The 22369-nt window shown below is 44.9% G+C and overlaps 2 protein-coding genes across 2 annotated transcripts; both read left to right on the top strand.

Annotated features, from left to right (window-relative positions):
- The first annotated feature begins 5645 nt into the window (after positions 1-5645).
- Positions 5646-6224, top strand: TMEM217 (transmembrane protein 217). Its single transcript, XM_065913325.1, has one exon. It carries the CDS (start codon positions 5646-5648, stop codon positions 6222-6224), a length of 579 nt encoding a protein of 192 aa, XP_065769397.1.
- Positions 6225-10777: 4553 nt separating this feature from the next.
- TMEM217B (transmembrane protein 217B) lies at positions 10778-11332 on the top strand. Its single transcript, XM_065913299.1, has one exon. The coding sequence runs from the start codon at positions 10778-10780 to the stop codon at positions 11330-11332; it is 555 nt and encodes a 184-aa protein (XP_065769371.1).
- The last annotated feature ends 11037 nt before the right edge of the window (positions 11333-22369 follow it).

Below are 22369 nucleotides of genomic sequence, written 5' to 3'. Positions count from 1 at the left end.
TCTTTTCCAAAGCAATGTCTCCCTGAACAGCGAATTGGGGAAGTTTTAAGCTCGGGGTACATGCATATTCATGAGAGGGCTTGAGCAGAGGAGAATTCAGCATAGAACTGGGGCCAAGGTTGACAGAGTCCAAGTTTTAGTTGACCTAAAGTAGACTTCTGTTAGCAAAGAAGAGTAAATGGGTGTTGGGAAGGAAGCTGATGATATCTTCTGCAACACAACTTAATAAATAATAGTTTTACATGCATAATAAATAGTAGTTACCCCTTGGCATTAAGTAAAAATGACAATAGCAAAAACTCTTATATAGTACAATGCTTACCATGTTCCAAGCACTGTTCTGAATGTTTTAAATATATTAACTCATTTAAGCCTCACAGCAACCTTATGAGGTAAATACTGTTATTATCCTTGTTTTATTTTAGTGTTTTTTTTTTATCATACTTCATATGCTCACGGTTAGACTTATAATCTTTGGTGCATGACATAGCCCTAACTGATCCATGCATAACTCCTTTATTTACTTTAAAAATATTAGTTCTTTTTAATAAAGTAACATTTACCCTCAAATCCTCTACCCAAAGTAAAATTAGGATCTTGACAGTAAATCAGATCTGACTATATGATCTCCCCAGCCCATTTCATTTCCTCCCCTGACCCAAGGTGATGGTCATTTAGAATCCTAAGTTCATCATTCCCTTATTTTCCTTATATAGTTTTGTAGTTTTATTGCATCTATATATACAGTCCAAAAATTGTGTATGTGTGTATATAACATACCTATAGTTGCTTTTATTTATTTATTTATTTTTCTATAGTTGCTTTTAATTGTATATCTTCTTTTGGTACTTTTTCACTTGCTATTACATTACTAAGATTCATTCCAATTGTTCTGTGTTGCTACAGTAATTCATTTTGATGACTGCTTAACATTCCATCTTGTGAATATGTAACAGTTTATTCATCTTCAAACCATTTTTTACTGAAGTACCTATTATGTTCTTAGTGATTTTCTTTTTCTTTTCTGGTTATCAACTGCACTAACTCTATCATATCCAGGATTACTAAAGGCCTCATGTAATTTGAGCAGTTTTCTTCATCATTTTTAATCGCTGCATGAGATCTTGCAAGACTTGCGATGATGCTTTGCAAATTATTTGCTTTGTGTCATCAGCTATTTACATTGGGCTCTCAGAGAGAGGCTGAACAATAAAGACTTGATTTGATGGGTTTGGTGCACACACAGAACCCTTAGTTGCAGCCTAGAGGAATGTTGCGGTGATAGGGGAAAATGGGGAACATGAGTTCATTGGTGAGTATTTCCTTGTTATGATCACTTTTCCTTCCCTGGTCAGCCTGGCAAATGTGGAAGTTTGGATTTTGACCACTGAGATAACAAGAATCCCCTGCACCTCAGAAAATTCCCTAACACTCCTGACACAAAAGGTAGACTCCATTTCTCCTCCCTCTGAAAATGGCCCAGCCTTGGTGATTCACAAGAATAAAGTGCAGCTTTGTTTACAATAGCCAAGACATGGAAACAACCTAAATGGCCATCAACAGTTGACTAACTAAGGAAAATGTGAGATATATATATATATATATATATATATATATATATATATATATATATATGATATATACATGGAATACTATTCAGCCATTAAAAAGAATGGAATAATGTCATTTGCAACTACATGAATAGACCTAGAGATTATCATACTAAGCAAAATAAGTCAGACAGAGAAAGATAATACCACATGATATCACTTATGTGTGGAATCTAAAATATGACACAAATGACCCTACCTACAAAACAGAAACAGACTCACGAACATAGAGAACAGATTTGTGGTTGCCAAGGAGGAGAGTTGGATTGAGCGTTTGGGATGAGCAGGTATAAATTATTCTATATAGGATGGATAAACAAGGTCCTACTGTATAGCACAGGGAACTCTATTCAATATGCTGTAATAAACCAAAATAGAAAAGAGTATGAAAGAGAATATACACACACACACATAACTGAATCACTTTGCTGTACATCAGAAACTAACAACATTGTAAATTAACTATACTTCAAAAAAAGAGAAAAGAACAGAGTACAGTAGAAGCCACTTCCAAGGCCAAGTTTAAACAAGGTACTACAGCTTCCCCTAGTTCACCCTTCTGGGGACAGTCACTCTGGACAAGCCAGTCAGCAAGAGGTGAAGAAACCCAAATGAATCCACACAGAGAGACCACATGAAAACTCCTATATGGAGAGGGACTGAGACCCCGAACTGACAGCTGGCAGCCGTCACCAGACATGTGTGTGAATGAGTCTTCAAGGAGAGGTCCCCCAAATTCATGAGTGGTGACGAGATCTCCTGGATGTGTCCCATCCAAATTCCTCATCATGCACAGTGTTAAGCTAACCTCCAGAGTCCTCCACACACAGAATCCACATGCATAATAAACAGTTGTCTCATTTGTCTTATGCTACTAAGTTTTGGAGTAATTTGTTATGTTGTTGTTGTTTGGTTGCTAAGTCATGTCAGAAGGCTTTGGCGACCCATGGACTGTAGCCCACCAGGCTCCTCTGCCCATGGTATTTCCCAGGCTATGATACTAGAGTGGGTTGCCATTTCCTTCTCCATGGGATCTTCCCAATCCCAGGGTCCAACCCTCGTCTCCTGCATTGGCAGGCAGGTTCTTGACTGCTGAACCGCCAGAGCAGCCCATACTTTGCTATAATGACTAGTAAAATTACAGAAAGAGAAAAAAGAAATGAGTACACCCAATTTTAAAGATGTGGGGACTTCCCTTGGTGATACAGTAGTTGAGACTCTGAGCTCCCACTACAGGGGGCATGAGTTCAATCCCTGGTTAGGGGACTAGGGAACTAGGATCCTACAGGCTGTGTGACACAACTGAAAAAAAACAAAATGTGGAGGGAATTCCCTGGTGGTCCAATGGTTAGGACTGCATGCTTCTATTGCAGGGGGTACAGGTTCCATCCCTGTAGCTGGGGAACTAAGATCCCACAAGTTGTGCAGCAACAACAACAACAAAAAGAAGATGTGGAAGCCGAGGCCTGGCAAGGATAAGTACACAGTCAATGGAGAAGCTAAGCAGAAATAATATTCTTGCCTGGGAAATCCCATAGACAGAGAAGCCTGGCGGGCTACAGTCCATGGAGTCAAGAAAGAGTCAGACAGAACTTGGCGACTAAACACCAGCTTATACTTTAAAATGGTTAAGGTGATGAGTTTTATGTTATGTGTATTTTACCACAGATTAAAAATAAAATTTAAAAACTTAAATAATTCCAGAAAGTGTCATAACCATGCTTGTTTCATAATGTGTTTTTCTTTTTTGTAGTTCTGTTGTTTCTGCTGGTTCTCCCAGTGCCTTGTTCCTTATACGCCCAGTTATTTTTCACCATGTACTAATCATTGTCCCTGAAGAATTACTAAGGGAGTTCTTTAAGGACCAGCACAAAGATGTATCCCTCCAGAGGGGATGTGAGCTTGTTTCTCCCAGGCACTTAGAGACACTTCCAGTTTAGGATTATGTTTTTTATTTTATTTTTGGCTGCACTGGGTCATCGTTGCTGTGAACGGGCTTTCTCTAGTTGTGGCGAGGGGGGCCTGCCCATTGCAGTGGCTTCTCTTGCTGCAGAGCACGGGCCCTTGGACACACAGGCTTCGGTCCTCGAGCTTCACAGGGCCCTGGCTCAGGACGTGTGGTGCAGGGCTGAGCTGCCCTGCCGCATGTGGGATCTTACCAGACCAGGGATTGAAACTGTATGCCCTGCACTGGCAGGCAAATTCTTAACCCCTGGGCCACCAGTGAAGTCCTAGGACTACTTTAAACTAGATTTTATTACTTAAGCGTTTTTGTTTAAATACTTCATGGAATTTGGGCTACAAATCTGTAAGAAGTTAGTTACAGTGATAGTGTCTCAAGGAGAGTTTTCTCCTGAAATGTTCAGTTAGTACTAAGTTAACTTTCCTTGGAGTCTGCTGGGAGAAGATGGGGGCAAGTTTACTTCTGATTCCCCTTTACTGTAATCATAACCCTTTGGGGCCATGACTAATACAGGGAAGGCCTTCTAATAGACTCCCCACCTTGGTGGACACTGAGCTTTAATTTCATTCCATGTTACACTGCAGAGTTCTCAAAAGGAAATTCAAGTTTGCCCAGATTGGCAAAGGGGGCTTCCCAAGCGGCGCTAGTGGTAAAGAACCTGCCTGCCAATGCAGGAGACTTAAGAGATGTGGGTTTGATGCCTGGGTCGGGAAGATCCCTGGTGGAGGGCATGACAACCCACTCCAGTATTCTTGCCCGGAGAATTCCATGGACAGAGAACCCTGGGATCACAAAGAGTCGGATACAGCTGAAGCGACTAAGCACGCACACACAGATTGGCAAATATCCTCAGAGCAAATTTGACTTTCATGCTTGCTTACCTGTCCCAGATCCTGAAGTCCTATAGTCTTTTGTCTCCTACTTCCTATCTTGTCAGCGCTTCTGTGCTTTCAAGAATATTTAAAAACTATTTTATCCAGCAGTTTTTAGTTTAGTTTTGTTTTTTTTTAATCAGCAAGTTGGCTCCACTAACCTTAGCAATCAGAAGTCCCTCTACTTTATCTTTTCTTTCTTTTTATTGATTTCTGTTCTTTTCTTTGTTTTCTTCCGCCTATCTTTTTTTATTCTTATCATTGGTTGGATTTTTTCCCCCTAACTCCTTGAGTTGAATGCTTAGCTCATTATTGTCTTTTCTTTTTCCATGATAAGGCTATTCTATTTTAAGGTTTTAAATTTCCATTAAAGTACACCTGTCATTGTATTCCTCAAGTTTTGATACATAGTGGAGGAGTGATTACTCAAAACCTAATGTTTTCATCCACTCACCTAGCAAGGCAATTGTGTTGCTACCCTGACTTTGGTTTGGACAATGCGGCCAATTTTCCCCATCAGGGGGCAGCAGTGATAACCCAGGGCAAAACTGGAAGAGACAAAGAGCACAATTTAACTTTCTTTATTCAGTATTTTAGGCTTCCCTGGTGGCTCAGATGGTAAAGAGTCTACCTGCAGTGAGGGAGCCCCGGGTTCGACCCCGGGATCGGGAAGATCCCCTGGAGATGGAAAAGGCAACCCACTCCAGTATTCTTGTCTGGAAAAATCCCATGGATGGAGGAGCCTGGTCGGCTACAGTCCATGGGGTTGCAAAGAGTTGGACACAGACTGACTCTTTCTTTCTTATTCAGTATTTTCCAATACTGGCTACAGATGAAAATCACTAGGACGTTTTTAAAAATGCTGATATCTGGGTCATACCCAGAGAATGTTCTAACTGGTGTGGGGTGGGACTGTCAGTGATTATAACGTGAGGCCGGGGTTGAGAACCACTCCTCCAATTAATCTGCTCACTGCCACCAGCCTGGGACTGCCTCCTCCTCCCTCCCCACTCAAACTCCCAGTTTTAAACAGCCTGCTGTCTTCTCCAAGCTGTTACTGCCTGGTGTCCATATTTCTCTCTGTTGTTTCTCCAGGTGAATTGGGGGAAGGAGGCAGAAGCCCTGGGTAATTTCCCACATTGGCAGGAATCAGAATTATCCCCGCCCCCGCTGTTGTTTGTCTTCCCGGGAGGTCTCAGCATGAAAGAGCAGCACTGGTGTGGCATGACCGCCAAAATGGGCTCCCTGCTGTCAGGGGTCTTTACCATCACTGCTGTGGACTTGTACCTCATCTTCGAACAGAAGTACTTAAGGAGAAACAATTGCACTGAGCAAATGTCACAGATCAAGAACGCAAGTATCCTGATAAAACTGTTCATCATCTGCTGGAGCCTGACTATCGTCTTCTTCCTATCTTTCATCACCATCCTCGTCAGCTGCTTGCTCCTCTACTCAGTATACGCCCACATGTACAGGGGCCTGGTAATCTACATTGTTTGGATCTTTTTCTACGAGACTGTAAACATTGTGGTACAATGCCTTACCAATGACGACTCTTCCCTTGGAGAGGTCAGAGTCATGCGCTGGTTCGGTCTGGTGTCCCGTATATGCATGCACTGTTTCTGGATGTTCTTTGTCATCACTTACGCCTACATGATCTACAAAAATAAAAACCAGGGCAATATCATCTCCTACAACAGACGTATTTCCAGCAGCAGTGGAGACTTCCCACGGCGGAAATCCAAGATACTCAGCTTTTCCCGCCGCTACAGTGAGTAACATAGCCCTATTCCACGATAGCAGGCTCTCATGGCAGTTCATTTTCCATCTCATTCACTTTTCAGCAAGTAGAGACTCCACTGCCACTCTTTTGGGGGAGATACTGCCACTCTTTTGGGGGAGATATGGTGAGAAAAGGGATTACCATCACAACTAGAACACCGTGCTCATAGAGGATGTTTAATTAGAAGACATTGTTATTTACCAAGCTCTCCTTGACTTCCTCTTTCCTTTTCTTGTCAGTACCACCTTATTGATCAAAATGAAGAGAGGCAGGGATGAAATGAAGCTGAATTGCAGTCTGGCAATCCTTTGATCTTGCTGTGTCTTCATCGGCCTTCAATCCACAGCTCTCTGACGTAACCCTACAGGCAAACCTGTATTTCAGATTGTTGTAGCAAAAAATATATTGTTGGGGTCTTGAGGTGGTTTTTTTTGCTGTTTTTCTCTCCCTGTGTCATCTATACTATATTCCAGATAAGTAAAAGAATAAAAATAGAGCCAAATCATACTTCATTTTCTGTCTTGACCCCTCTATCCTCTCCCCCAATAAACACTGTCAAGGAGCACAAATGCACTTGTGATTAATCAAAAGCTATTTGTTAAACTCTTCTGTCTGTCACTGTGCAGGACACACTGTGTCTATCTCCACTGCAGGAGGATACAAAAAACTATAAGATATAATTCCTGACCTTGAGGATTTTGCAGTTTAGTGGGAGAGATTAAATCATGTTTATGTTTATGAATTGATTAGCCAACCACATAAGATGGTACAAGATTACACATTATCACATATCAACAAACTTCACTTTGAGTTCAGGGGTCAGGAAATGTCAGAAGCAGTTTAAGAAGCCAGGATGGAAGACACAGTGAGGAAACCTCTACTTCAAACATTATAGACATTATGTTAGAGGCTTACTAATAGCTTTCTTGAGGTATAGTTGATATACAATATATAGCACGGGCTTCCCTGGTGGCTTAGGTGGTAAAGAATCCGCCAGCAATGCAGGAGACCTGTGTTCAATCCCCTGATTTAGGTTTAGGAAGGTTTAGGAAGATCCCCTGAAGAAGGAAGTGGCAACCCACTCCAGTATTCTTGCCTGGAGAATCCCCATGGACAGAGAAGCCTGGAGGGCTGCAGTCCATGGGGTCACAAAGAGTCGGACACGACTGAGCGACGAAACCACAGCCACAACAAATACATGTTTAAAGAATACAATTTAATAAGTTTTGGCATAAGTATATCCCAGTGAAACCATCACCATAATTGAACACATGAACATGTGTATCACCCCCAAAAGTTTCCTCTTTATCCCTATCTCCTGCCACTTCCTGCACTGCCATCCCCTACCCTGCCACCACAAAGCACTGATTTGCTGATTTACTCTATATGTTAGTTTGTATTTTCTAGAACTTTACATAAATGGAATCATAGAGTATATAATCTTTTTTGCCTGACTTCTTTTGCTCAGCCTAAGCCCTTGAAGTTTCATTCATGTCATCATGTGTATTGCTAGTTCATTATTTTTTTTAATACTTATTTATTTGGTTGCCCTGAGTCTTGGTTGTGGCATGTGGGATCTTTAAGTATGGCATGTGAACGCTTAGATGCTGCATATGGGATCTAATTCCCTGACCAGGGGTGAAACCCAGGCCCCCTGCATTGGGGGCTTGGAGCCGTAGCCACTGAACCACTGGAGAAGTCCCTATGGCTCTTTCTTTATTGCTGAGTAGTATGCCATGGCAAGAATATACCACAGTTAATCCATTTGGTCACTGAAGGACATTGAATGGTTTGTAGTTTGGGGCAATTATGAATAAGAATGGTATAAATATTTGTGTATAAAACTTTGGGTGGACTTAAAATTTCATTCATCTTGAGTAAAGGTAGTGCTAGTAGTAAAGAACCCTCTGGCAATGCAGGAGATAGTAGAGACAAGGGTTCAATTCCTGGGTCCAAAAGATCCCCTTGAGGAGGGCATGGCAATCCTCTCCAGTATTCTTGCCTGGATAGTCCCATGGACAGAGGAGCCTGGCAGGTTACAGTCCATAGGGTAGCAAAGAGTCAGATATGACTGAAGCAACTTCAGTTCAGTCGCTCAGTTGAGTCCAACTCTTTGCGACCCCCTGGACTGCAGCACTCCAGGCCTTCCTGTTCATCACAAATCTTCCGGAGTTTACTCAAACTCGTCCATTGAGTTGGTGATGCCATTCAACCATCTCATCCTCTGTTGTCCCCTTCTGCCGCCTTCAATCTTTCCCAGCATCAGGGTCTTCTCAGATGAGTCAGTTCTTCACATCAGGTGGCCAAAGTATTGGAGTTTCAGCTTCAGCATCAGTCCTTCCAGTGAACACCCAGGACTGATCTCCTTCAGGATGGACTGGTTGGATCTCCTTGCATTCCAAGGGACTCTCAAGACTCTTCTCCAACACCACAGTTCAAAAGCATCAGTTCTTCGGTGCTCAGCTTTCTTTATATTCCAACTCTCACATCCATACATGACTACTGGAAAAACCATAGCTTTGACTAGATGGATCTTTGTTGACAAAGTAAGTCTCTGCTTTTTAATATGCTGTCTAGGTTGGTCATAACTTTTCTTCCAAGGAGCAAGTGTCTTTTAATTTCATGGCTGCAGTCACCATCTGCAGTGATTTTGGAACCCCCCAAAATAAAGTCAGTCACTGTTTCCACTATTTCCCCATCTATTTGCCGTGAAGTGATGGGACCAACTGCTATGATCTTAGTTTTCTGAATGTTGAGTTTTAAGCCAACTTTTTCACTCTCACTTTCATCAAGAGGCTCTTTAGTTCTTCTTCACTTTCTGCCATAAGGGTGGTGTCATCTGCATATCTGAGGTTATTAATATTTCTCCCGGCAATCTTGATTCCAGCTGGTGCTTCATCCAGCCCAGAGTTTCTCATGATGTACTCTGCATATAAATTAAATAAGCAGGGTGACAGTATACAGCGTTAAAGTTCTCCTTTCCCGATTTGGAACCAGTCTGTTGTTTCATGTCAGTTCTAACTATTGCTTCTTGACCTGCATACAGATTTCTCAGGAGGTAGGTCAAATGGTCTGGAATTCCCGTCTCTTTCAGAATTTCCCACAGTTTGTTGTGATCCACCCAGTCAAAGGCTTTGGGGTAGTCAATAAAGCAGAAGTAGATGTTTTTCTGGAACTCTCTTGCTTTTCCAATGACCCCATGGATGTTGGCAATTTGATGTCTGGTTCCTCTGCCTTTTCTAAATCCAGCTTGAACATGTGAAAGTTCATGGTCCACATACTTTTGAAGCCTGGCTTGGAGAATTTTGAGCATTTCTTTGCTAGCATGTGAGATGAGTGTAATTGTGCAGTAGTTTGAGCATTCTTTGGCATTGCCTTTCTTTGGGATTGGAATGAAAACTGATCTTTTCCAGTCCTGTGGCCACTGCTGAGTTTTCCAAATTTGCTGGCATATTGAGTGCAGCACTTTCACAGCATTATCTTTTAGCATTTGAAATAGCTCAACTGGAATTCCATCATCTCCACTAGCTTTATTCATAGTGATGCTTCCTAAGGCCCACTTGACTTTGCATTCCAAATGTCTGGCCCTAGGTCAGTGATCACACCATCGTGATAGTAGTCTGGGTTGTGAAGATCTTTTTTGTATAGTTCTGTGTATTCTTGCCACCTCTTCTTAATGTCTTCTGCTTCTGTTAGGTCCATACCATTTCTGTCCTTTATTGTGCCTGTCTTTGCATGAAAAGTTCCCTTGATATCTCTAATTTTCTTGAAGAGATCTCTAGTCTTTCCCATTCTACTGTTTTCTTCTATTTCTTTGCATTGATCGCAGAGGAAGGCTTTCTTGTCTCTCCTTGCTATTCTCTGGAACTCTGCATTCAGATGGATATATCTTTCCTTTTTTCCTTTGCCTTTCACTTCTCTTCTTTTCTCAGCAATTTGTAAGGCCGCCTCAGACAACCATTTTGCCTTTTTGCATTTCTTTTTCTTGGGGATAGTCTTGATCACGGTCTCCTGTACAATGTCATGAACCTCCATCCATAGTTCTTCAGGCAGTCTATCAGATCTAATCCGTGGAATCTATTTCTCATTTCCACTGTATAATCGTAAGGGATTTGATTTATGTCATACCTGAATGGTCTCGTGGTTTTCCCTATTTCCTTCACTTTAAGTCTGGATTTGGCGATAAGGAGTTCATGGTCTGAGCCACAGAGGAGCTTCCTAATTCCCACAAGCCTGACACCAAAAGAAGTACCCTCTGTGCCACCTTAAAGCGTAGCTGCCACTGGAACAATAGAGCTACCTGAGAAGTATCCCAGGTCAGTGACGCCCCCACTTCCCAAGGATGTGCTCACCTTTAGCTAGCGAGGCCAGAGCCGATGTGCCTTGACTTCCAGCTTGTTGCTTGTTCGTCCATCACTGTTACTGTCAGCTCTTCTATTTACATCTAGTTGCTTGAGGATTTGCCCAGGGCCAGCTCTGCCATCTCATCGGGTGTCACCACAATTTTTTTTTCCCCTGCAGCCGATGTTTCTGGGAAATCAAGCATAAAATGGATGACAGGAAGTACTCCATCGTGACAGGCACCTTCTGTTTCCTCAACACTGTCCAGTTCCTCATCTTTGAAGTGAATGAGTTTGCCTTCTTTGGCTATGAAGAGATGTTCAGTGTCTACCAGGAGACCAAGTCTGAGCTGGTCTCTTGGGTTGTGACCCACAAGAAGAACATCAGTGTCGCCCTGTCCACCATCACCCTTCTGGTCTGCTCCTTGCTCCTCTATTGCATCCACACCAAGAACTACGTGGGCATGCTCTGCTTCAGCGTGTGGATTGTCATCTATGAGCTGCTCAGCCTCTCCATCATCCTGCTCACCAACACGGCCATCAAAGAGCAGTTCAAGGAGCTGAGGCACCTGCACTTGATCTTCCAGATCTCGCGGATGCTGCTGCACTTGTTCTGTCTGCCGTTCGTCACCAAGTATGGATACTCCATCTTCAAGGACCCCAGGGCTGTAAGCAAGATTGGCCAACGCAGACGCTCTAGCATCAGTACCGTTGAGTCGTGGCCACCAGTCAGAATGGGAAGCTTGTACTACAAGGTGAACTGAACCGTGCCAGGAAGAAGGAAGTGAGGGCAACAGCACTCCCCAGCGATGGCTCCCACTTCCCTGCCTGCCTTGGGTTGATTCTGCTTACCTTTTCAGGGTTCTTGAGTTTTAAGTGCTTAAGAATGGCCTTTGGGGGTGGGGATGGGGGAAGGGAGGATTGCGTGGATCAATTATCATACATGTGTGTCTTTGTGACTTGTTTTAGCCTTTAACTGTAGACCGCCTTTGTGTTTATTTAAGCATCTCTTTGGTGTATGCTGTGGTCTCTCTCAGTACCCTGCTCTCTGCACATCCGAAGTTTCTAACTTTTCTCTTATGGATTGCCCCACTGATGCCTAGTTCTGCTGAGTCCATTATGAGCAGTGCTGCTCGAGAGAAAAATCTGTGCTGACGGGACTGCTGGATATCAGTGCTGACAACTGGTCACATGTGGCTATTGAGCACTTGTGACATGGCTATTAAAATCCAGGAATCAAGTTTAAAACTTTATTCCACTTCAGTTAGTTTCCATTGCAAGAGCCATACGGGGCTGGCTGGTGGCCACCATATCAGAGATTTTCAGTAATCTGCAGCCTCATTGTACTCCTGAGTATTACCGTAGACCTCCTTTCCAGTTTCATGCATCACTCTGCTTTCCTCATGATGTTCAAACAGCAGTTCCTCATGTTGGTTCATAAAATGGCAAGAAGAATCCCCATTTAAGAAAGTTCCATGATTTCTCAACTAAAGCACTGTTGACATCTTGGCCTGGATAATCCTGTCTCATAGAGGGCTGTCCTGTGTGTTGTAGGATGTCTAGCAGCCTCCCTAGCCTCCGTCCACTAGATGCCAGAAGCATCCCCCAGCCTTGGGACAGACAGAAATATCACCAGGCAATCCAGAACATTCTCTGGTGGGGGGCAAAACTGCCCCCAGTTGACAACAACTGTTTTCAAGAAATGTACCCCAAGCCCACGGAGAGCTTAGGCCATTACTCTAATGGAGAGCATCTTTTACTGGGAGCTCTTTACCTTCACCACCGTGTATAATTTTAACCCCAATGTTCCCATTTTATGACTTGATGAAATTTGAGACTCAGCACTTAACTGATACGATCAAGATCATACAGTATCAAAACTCAGCATTTGAATCTAGATCTTGTAACTTCTCACGGGAATGTTCTACTCGGTTCCCTGAAGAACTCTTCAGTTTCCGTCCAGTCGCTCAGTCGTGTCCGACTCTTTGCGACCCCACAGACCGCAACACACCAGGCCTCCCTGTCCATCACCAACTCCTGGAGTTTACTCAAGCTCATGTCCACTCAGTTGGTGATGCCATTCAACCATCTCATCTTCTGTCGTCCCCTTCTCTTCCTGCATTCAATCTTTCCCAGCATCAGGGTCTTCTCAGATGAGTCAGTTCTTCACATCAGGTGGCTGAAGTATTGGAGTTTCAGCTTCAGCATCAGTCCTTCCAGTGAACACCCAAGACTGATCTCCTTCAGGATGGACTGGTTGGATCTCCTTGCATTCCAAGGGACTCTCAAGACTCTTCTCCAACACCACAGTTCAAAAGCATCAGTTCTTCGGTGCTCAGCTTTCTTTATATTCCAACTCTCACATTCATACATGACTACTGGAAAAACCATAGCTTTGACTAGATGGATCTTTGTTGACAAAGTAAGTCTCTGCTTTTTAATATGCTGTCTAGGTTGGTCATAACTTTTCTTCCAAGGAGCAAGTGTCTTTTAATTTCATGGCTGCAGTCACCATCTGCAGTGATTTTGGAGCCCCCCAAAATAAAGTCAGTCACTGTTTCCACTGTTTCCCCCATCTATTTGCCATGAAGTGATGGGACTAGATGCCATGATCTTAGTTTTCTGAATGTTGAGTTTTAAGCCAACTTCTTCACTCTCCTCTTTCACTTTCATCAAGAGGCTCTTTAGTTCTTCTTCACTTTCTGCCATAAGGGTGGTGTCATCTGCACATCTGAGGTTATTGATATTTCTCCAGGCAATCTTGATTCCAGCTTGTGCTTCATCCAGCCCAGCATTTCTCATGATGTACTCTGCATATAAGTTTAATAAGCAGGGTGACAATATACAGCCTTGACGTACTCCTTTCCCTGTTTAGAACCAGTCTGTTGTTCCATGTCCAGTTCTAACTGTTTCTTCTTTCTTACCAAGCTAAGAAGGGGCTCTCCTTCTAGAATAATTCCTTTTCCTTCCAAAAATGTTGGAAGTGAAGTTGGGGACACTGTTTTGACCACACTTCTCCAAACCGACGGCAGCCCACTTTTACTTAACATAATTTGTGCCTGGTAGTATTTGAACAACTCGCTCAGTTCTTCCCACCACCCTGTGCACAGATTTAGATCCAGGCCAGGTCCCAGAAGGGTTTCCCAGATGGCACTAGTGGTAAAGAACTCACCTGCCAATGGAGGAGATGCAAGAGATGTGGGTTCGACCCCTGGGTTGAGAAGATCCCCTGGAGGAGGGCACAGCAACCCACTCTAGTATTCTTGCCTGGAGAATTCCGTGAACAGAGAAGCCTGGTGAGCTACAGTCTCATGGGGTCGCAAAGAATAGGACACGACTGAAGCGATAGAGGAAAACAACAGAATGGGAAAGACTAGAGATCTCTTCAAGAAAATTAGAGATATCAAGGGAAAATTTCAGGCAAAGATGGGTTCGATAAAGGACAGAAATGGTATGGACCTAACAGAAGCAGAAGATATTAAGAAGAGGTGGCAAGAATACACAGAAGAACTCTACAAAAAAGATCTTCATTACCCAGATAATCACAATGGTGTGATCACTCATCTAGAGCCAGACATCCTGGAATGTGAAGTCAAGTGGGCCTTAGAAAGCGTCACTATGAACAAAGCTAGTGGATGTGATGGAATTCCAATTGAGCTATTTCAAATCCTAAAAGATGATGCTGTGAAAGTGCTGCATTCAATATGCCAGCAAATTTGGAAAACTCAGCAGTGGCCACAGGACTGGAAAAGGTCAGTTTTCATTCCAATCCCTAAGAAAGGCAATTCGAAAGAATGCTCAAACTACTGCACAATTGCACTCATCTCACACGCTAGTAAAGTAATGCTCAAAATTCTCCAAGCCAGGCTTCAGCAATAGGTGAACCGCGAACTTCCAGATGTTCAAGCTGGTTTTAGAAAAGGCAGAGGAACCAGAGATCAAATTGCCAACATTGCCTGGATCATCGAAAAAGCAAGAGAGTTCCAGAAAAACATCTATTTCTGCTTTATTGACTATGCCAAAGCTTTTGACTGTGTGGATCACAATAAACTGTGGAAAATTCTGAAAGAGATGGGAATACCAGACCACCTGACCTGTCTCTTGAGAAACCTGTATGCAGGCCAGGAAGCAACAGTTAAAACTGGGCATGGAACAACAGACTGGTTCCAAATAGGAAAAGGCGTACGTCAAGGCTGTATATTGTCACCCTGCTTATATAACTTATATGTAGAGTACATCATGAGAAATGCTGGGTTGGAAGAAGCACAAGCTGGAATCAAAATTGCTGGAAGAAATATCAATAACCTCAGATATGCAGATGACACCACCCTTATGGCTGAGAGTGAAGAGGAACTAAAAAGCCTCTTGATGAAAGTGAAAGAGGAGAGTGAAAAAGTTGGTTTAAAGCTTAACATTCAGAAAACTAAGATCATGGCATCTGGTCCCATCACTCATGGGAAATAGATGGGTAGACAGTAGAAACAGTGTCAGACTTCATTTCTTGGGGCTCCAAAATCACTGCAGATGGTGACTGCAGCCATGAAATTAAAAGACGCTTACTCCTTGGAAGGAAAGTTATGACCAACTTAGATAGCATATTAAAAAGCAGAGACATTACTTTGCCAACAAAGGTCCGTCTGGTCAAGGCTATGGTTTTTCCAGTGGTCATGTATGGATATGAGAGTTGGACTATAAAGAAAGCTGAGTGGTGAAGAATTGATGCTTTTGAACTGTGGTGTTGGAGAAGAGTCTTGAGAGTCCCTTGGAATGCAAGGAGATCCAACCAGTCCATCCTGAAGGAGATCAGTCCTGGGTGTTCATTGGAAGGACTGATGCTGAAGCTGAAACTCCAGTACTTTGGCCACCTCATGGGAAGAGTTGACTCATTGGAAAAGACCCTGATGCTGGGAGGGATTAGGGGCAGGAGGAGAAGGGGATGACAGAGGATGAGATGACTGGATGGCATCACCAACTCGATGGGCATGAGTTTGAGTAAACTTCGGGTGTTGGTGATAGACAGGGAGCCCTGGCATGCTGCGATTCATGGGGTCGCAAAGAGTCGGACAAGACTGAGCGACTGAACTGAACTGAAACGACTTAGCATGCAGGTCCCAAGATGACCACCAGATGGCAGTCAGCAACAAGCTTTTGCTCAGTGCTGTTTGCCTTCTAAACCAGATCCTCTGGGGTAGCTGATTTGGGACTTAGGGAACCTCAAGCTGATGACTGAGGAATCGTAGTGTGTGTCTCCGCTCTAGTCTTAAAAGGTGTGTGTGTGTGTGTGTGTGTGTGTGTGTGTGTGTGTGTGTGTGTGTGTGTGTGTGTGTGTGTGTGTGTGTGTGTGTAGAAGTGGTGGAGCAAGAAGCAGAGTTCTAAAAATCAGCTCAAAAGTCACCTGCTGCCTCAGTTACAAGGCTGTGGTCCCCCTTGACACCAAGGATCCTTGGGAAGTGTTGTGTCCATCTCCACTTCCCAGCCTCTGGTCCTCTCCGGAATCCCTTCCACTCCACCGTGACCACTCTTGTTCTTGTTTTTTAATCTTTATCTGTTTATTTGGCCGAGCCGGGTCTTAGTTGCAGCACGTGGGATCTTCCATCTTCATTGCGGCATGCGGGATCTCAGTCGAGGCATGTGGATCTAGTTCCCTGACCAGGCCCCCTGCAGGGATTCTCAGCCACTGGACCATCAGGGAAGTCCCGAGACCACTCCTGTTCAGGTGACCTCCACACTACCCAGTCCCGAGCTCAGCCTTCTCTTGCCAGACCTCTCCATGGCTTCTGACCAGGTGATCCCCCTCTGTCCTGCAAACAGGCCTGTCTCTTGCCCTCTGAGACACCAGGGTCACTCCTCTCTGTTTACCACCTACGTCCCTGGCCCGTCTTCTCCGTCTCCTTTGCTGGCCTCTCTGTACCTCCCTGGCCTGCAAGTGCTGGCAAGCTCCTGGGCTCAGCCTTTGGTCCCCTCCTCTCCTCCATCTCAGCCATTCCCGGTTCTCCTTGTCCAGGCCCCTCGTAAGTAGCCTTCATACAGACATCTCTGGCCTGACCTCTCCCTGAAACACGTGCTCGTCGGTCCCGTTGCCTCCATACTGTGGCAGGTGCCCCTGCGTGGTTCCCAGAGGTCCCTGCCAATCGATATTCACACTCATCACCTCCCCTTGAGTGCGAGCTGGACTAGCAACTCTCTTCTAACCAATCAGACACAGCAGAGGTGATAGGATGTCATCTCTAAGATTAGGTTACAAAACTGCGATGACCTCAGGGTGGTTCACTCTCTCTGAGGGAAGCCAGCTGCCGCACTGGGAGCATCTGAAGAGTCCAGCATGGTCAGTAGGACATCGCTAACCAACAGCCCCCAGGGACCTGAATCCTAGCAACAACCTCCTAAGTGAGCTTGGCAGCAGACCCTCCCTTAGTTGAGTCTTGAGGGGGCCACAGCCCTGGCCGGACACCTCCACTGCAGGTGAGAGCCCCCAAGTCAGAAGACCTGTGCCATTTGCCCCTGGGTGTCCGATTCACAAAAACTGTGACATAAATGTGGGTTCTCTTAAACTGCTACATTTGGGGGCAATTTGTTACCAAGCAGTTGATTACTAATACATGCGCCCAGGTGGCGCTAGTGGTAAAGAACCTACCTGCCAATGCAGGGGATGTTAAGAGACTTGGGTTCGATCTCTGGGTCAGGAAGATTTCCTGGAGGAGGGCATGGTGAAGCAAGAATACTCCAGTATTCTTGCTTCAAGAATCCCAAAGACAGAGGAGCCTGGTAGGCTACAGTCCATGGGGTCACACAGAGTTGGACACGACTGAAGTGACTTAGCACACACGCACACATACCTCAAAACATGTCATGGGTTTCCCTGGTATCTCAGTGGTAAAGAATCTGCCTGCCAATGCAGGAGACATGGGTTCCATCACTGATTTGGGAAGATCCTACATGCCTCAGAGCAACTAACCATCGAGCCTGTGCTCTAAGAGCCTGGGAGCTGCAACCTCTGAGCCCATGCGCTGCCAACTACGAAGCCTTCACACCCTGGAGTCCATGCTCTGCAACAAGAGAAGCCAACTCAGCAAGAAGTCCACGTGCTGTAACTAGAGAGTAGCCTCCACTCCCCACAACTAGAGAAAAGCCCACGCAGCAGTGAAGACCCAGTGCAACCAAAAATAAACGAAAAGGTGTCACAATCCGTACTGTGGTTTTTCCCCCCAAAACTGCCTTAACTCCCAGTCTGTGTCACCTCCGCCCTTGTAGTTGCTCAGGTCAAGGACCCAGGAATCATTCTTGGGTTCTCTCTCTCTCTCTCAGCTTTTATCCAGCCCCTCAGCAAACCCTCCCAGCCCCACCTTCAATGTGCACTCAGATCCCACCGCTGCTCCTCACCTCCGCTGGCACCACCCCGGCCCAGGCTGGCACCATCTTTTGCCCAGGTTATTGCAGTAGCAGCATCCTAACTGGCCTCTCTGACACCACTCTTGCTCCCTCTTCATCAGTTCTCCACCCAGCAGGCAGAGGGATCCTGTTGAAACCCAAAGCAGATCTACTCTGCTACTCCCGTCCCGCCAGGGCCCCCTGCGACACTCGAGGAAAACTAAGTCGTCATCATAGAGTGTTGAGAGCTGCGTGATCCATTTCCCTGTCATCTGTCCGACCTCCTTCCTCACCACCCTCCTCTCCCTCCTTCTGCTCCAGCTGCCCGGGCTGCCTTGCAATTCCTCTTACGCACCCAGCACACTCCAGCCCCAGGACCTTTGCACCTATCTTTCTTACTCCAGGTGTCCACTGGCTTCCTTTCTTGTTTCTTTCGGGAGTCTGCTCCAAAGCCATCACAGAGGTCTTCCCTACCAACCCATGTGAAGTGGCCCTTCCTGCACCCCCTCCAACCCACTTACTCTGCTTTACTTTTTTTTTTTAAAGATTGCTTTATTGTTTTTGTTTGTTTGCCTCATGACTTATGGATCTTAGTTCCCCGACCAGGGATTGAACCCTCGCACTCAGCAGTGAAAGCACAGAGTCCCAAGCACTGGACCACCAGGGGATTCCCTACCCTGTTTTACTTTTTCAACACATATTATCACCTGCCTTACTGTATATATTGGGTTTGGTCAAAAAGTTCTTTCGGGTTTTTCTGTAACAGAAAAACCCAAATGAACTTTTGACCAGCCCAATAGTATGTTCCCCCCAAAATGTAAGTACCATATTTTCTTCATTGCTATTTTCCCAGCACCTAGAACAATGCCCAGCACACAGCAGGTGCTCAATAAACATTTATGGGATCAATGGACCCGCCTCCTCAGCAGAAGAAGGTGTTCCTTGATTTTCAAATGATGCTTATGGTAGCTGGGCTGGCGAGGGGCAGATTATGACCGCTCCTTTGACCTCCTCTTCCTACTCCTTTTTTTCTCTTCTCACTCACGTCTGGAGACCATGGTGAAGACTGTGGATACTCACAGAGTTACAGGTGGGGGATACCCACAAAGGATACAAGGTCAGCTTCCCTGTCCCTTTCCTCCTCCCCTAGTTCTCTCCCCGTACCAGCTGCTGGCACTAGAAATACCGCCTCATCTCCCAGCCTTTCGAACAATGCAGGAGTCCCTGGGAAGGGCGGAGCCCTGACCTCTGTCCCCACCCCCGTGACAGTCCCTGACTTTCCATCTTCGCTTTCTTCACCACGTTTGCCGAGTATCTACTGCATAGAAGGCCCTGAGCTAGGAATGGGGGATGCCCTGAAAAGTAAATCACAGCCCAAAGGACTGTGGACACATCCCAACCTACTGAGGGGTCCTTGAGGGGTCATTTGGACCCCCAGTATGATCGGTAAAGGGGTCCTTTACCGATAAAGGGGGAAGCCCTGGGGGGGGCCACAGGAGGACTCCCAACTCTTAGAAGTTGGAGAGTCAGGGAAGTCGTCCTGCAGGTGGAGACGTTTAAGCTGAGTCCTAGAAGAAAGTCTGATTGAGTCCTGAGAAAGCAGGAGAGGAAATGGGATGTGGGAGCTCGAGAAGGTGCAAATCCCCCTGGGATAGTAGAGCTGTGCTCTCTTTCGCGGTTTCCACATGAGGGCGAAGGCTCTGCACAGGGGAACAACGGTGTCAAGAGGAAGCAAGCAGGTCGGAACTTCCCCAGAGAAAAGAGGGTCTCCCCTTTTCCCACGGCCTCTGCTGGCTGCTCCCAGGGGCACCTGCTCTGAAGCATAACAACCACGGAATATTTCTGAACGTCTTTCCCACCTCACTGCTGCTACCTGTAAGTCCAACGTCCTACGGAGGACAGACTTCATTCTGTGTTGACTTTTCCCCACCGGTTTCAAGATGTGTAAATGTTTCCATAGGTCTTACTTCTTTTTTCCTCCTAGCCCTGGGTCTCCATTTCCCCTGCTTTCTTTCACCCCAGAAGTCCCCACATCGAGTGTTACTGTTCTTGGCCTTTGAAGCCCTCATTTTTCCCTTTCTTCAGTCTCTTCTGACTATCACGGGTCTTGGCGCAAAGGCTGATGCTATTCTTTTCTTGTTCCAATTACCCTGCCCCACCCCCAGCAAGTGGTTAACGAGGGCCCCTGAGAGCCAGCCGCCAGGTGAGCGGCCCTGGTGACGGCGGCTGAGCTCCCGACCCTGGGGACAGACTTTCACTGAGCGAGCTGCCCCGTGAAACCCTCCTCAGCTTCCTTCCTCTTCCCTCTGCCCCTCACCACTTGTTAGTAAAACAGATTTTTTTTTAACCATTGAAGTGTTTAAATTAAAAATAAATAAATTAGGATTTTCTTCCCTGGCAAACAGGTTTTACAAATAGCTTCTGACTGTATTAATTTTGTTTCATAAACAAGGGCTTTGCTTTAGGTGTGCCTATTTGTGCATATGATTTTGTCTGTGTATCCGTGTTTGTGAAGGCATATGTTTGTGTATGTTGTGTGTTTGCATATTTATTTATGGAGAAGGAAATGGCAACCCACTTCAGTATTCTTGCCTGGGAAATCCCACAGACAGAAGAGCCTGGCAGGCTACAGTCCCCGGGGTGGCAAAGAGTTGGACACGACTTGAGCGACTAAACAACAAAAACCAACAAAAAGGCTGAGGTAAGCAATTATTTGGTGATTGTCAGAAATAGCTTACATATTCAAGATACAAAAAGATTGAAAAAATCATTAAGGCTTTATATTTTTCTAAAATCTTCTGCCTCCTACCAATGCTTCCTTTCCCTTCCAAAATACATCCTACAAGGGGAAACATCTTATTTAAAAGGGGATGTTTGGGGATTTCCCTGAAGGTCCAGTGATTAGGACTCCAAGCTTTCACTGCCGTGGCCTGGGTTCAGTCCCTAGTTGGGGAACTAAGATCCCACAAGTTGTGCAGTGTGGCCAAATAAAAAATAAAAGGGGGACTTCCCTGGTGGTTCAGTGGTTAAGACTCCATGCTTCCAATGCAGGGGGCGTGGGTTTGATTCCTGGTTGGGGAACTAAGATCCGACATGCTATGTGGCAAAACCAAAATAAAAAAATTAACATAAGTGAAATATATGAAAGGGGATGTTTGTTTTTCCTCTTATCCCGACAGCATGACACACGTGTATTTTATGAATGATATGGAGAATGGAACTTCCATCTGTCTTGCTTCTCAAACAATTGGGAACAAAAGAATCCCATTCAAAAGAATTGAGAGAAAGCAGTTGTAAAAAGTGTGCAAGCAACTAGAGGTCCTCTGGAGTCCACTAGTAGACACTTAGCAGTTTCTTTTCAGGGATTCCCAGCTTCCAGCATTTTCCTCTGCCCAGGCTGAGACTCCTACTGGCTACCTTGACTCAACCTGACCCCACACTCCTCACTCTGATCCAACAATCACTTGCATTTTCTGGCCTGATTGAGACGATTTTATTTAGCATTGGATCACTTTTGTGCAATAGCCACCCTCCTTCTGCACATTCTGACAACTTGGAACATACTTTTGCTTCCTAAACATGTGCATTCACGCCTTCTTTCTCATTTATCCATTCATCAAAATGCAGGGCTTGTCAACTATGTGCTGGGCTTTGTGCTAAGAAGTGAAACAAAAATAAAAAACAAGATACAGTCTTGGCTCTGAACCAAGAAGGGTGCCCGTGAGGGAATAATTACAATAGTATATGATAAATCAGGTAACAGAGGTAAGTCCAAAGTGCTATGTTCTGTTTCTCAGTGGTTCATTCAACAAATGTTTTTTGAGCACAGGCATGTTAGATGTTGGTGCAGGAATGAAGAAAATGAAGTTCCTACTCTCATGAAACTTGCATTCTGAGGAGGGAAGACAAGTGATAAGCTGGTGAACAGGTAAGTGTTTATATAATAAATTCAAGGGGCTTCCCTGGTGGTCCAGTGGTTAAGACCCCAAGTTTCCAATGTGAGGGCTACGAATCTGACCCCTGGTTGGAGAACCAGGATCCCACATTAAGTGTGGCATGGCCCCCCAAAAAGTATAAATAATAATATCAGCTAGTAATGGGTACTAGGAATAAAATTAAGCAAGGTGATATAATAGAGTTTTATCCCAGATAGTGAGATTTAGCCATCCTTAGTAATTCTATCCTCTTGTGATTGACTGTTTTAGAAACAGGCCCAAGACCCAGTAGAGAGGGGCATCTAGGAGGTTTTTGAATGACTAATGTCCCTCTAGGGAGGTGGTGCTTTACAGGATGGAGAAGATCTGCGAGAAGGGACTTCCAAGCAGAGAGAACAGCAAATGCAAAGATCCAAGCACAGAGAACAAGTTTTGTTGTCAAACTCATGTCCATTGAGTCAGTGATGCCATCTAACCATCTCATCCTCTGTCTCCCCC

The sequence above is a fragment of the Muntiacus reevesi genome, chromosome 20 (genome assembly GCF_963930625.1).
Source record: "Muntiacus reevesi chromosome 20, mMunRee1.1, whole genome shotgun sequence".
In the NCBI taxonomy this organism is placed as follows: Eukaryota; Metazoa; Chordata; class Mammalia; order Artiodactyla; family Cervidae; genus Muntiacus; species Muntiacus reevesi.
The sequence above is the reverse complement of the archived record's forward strand: the minus strand, read 5'-3'. Positions and strand labels throughout refer to the sequence as shown.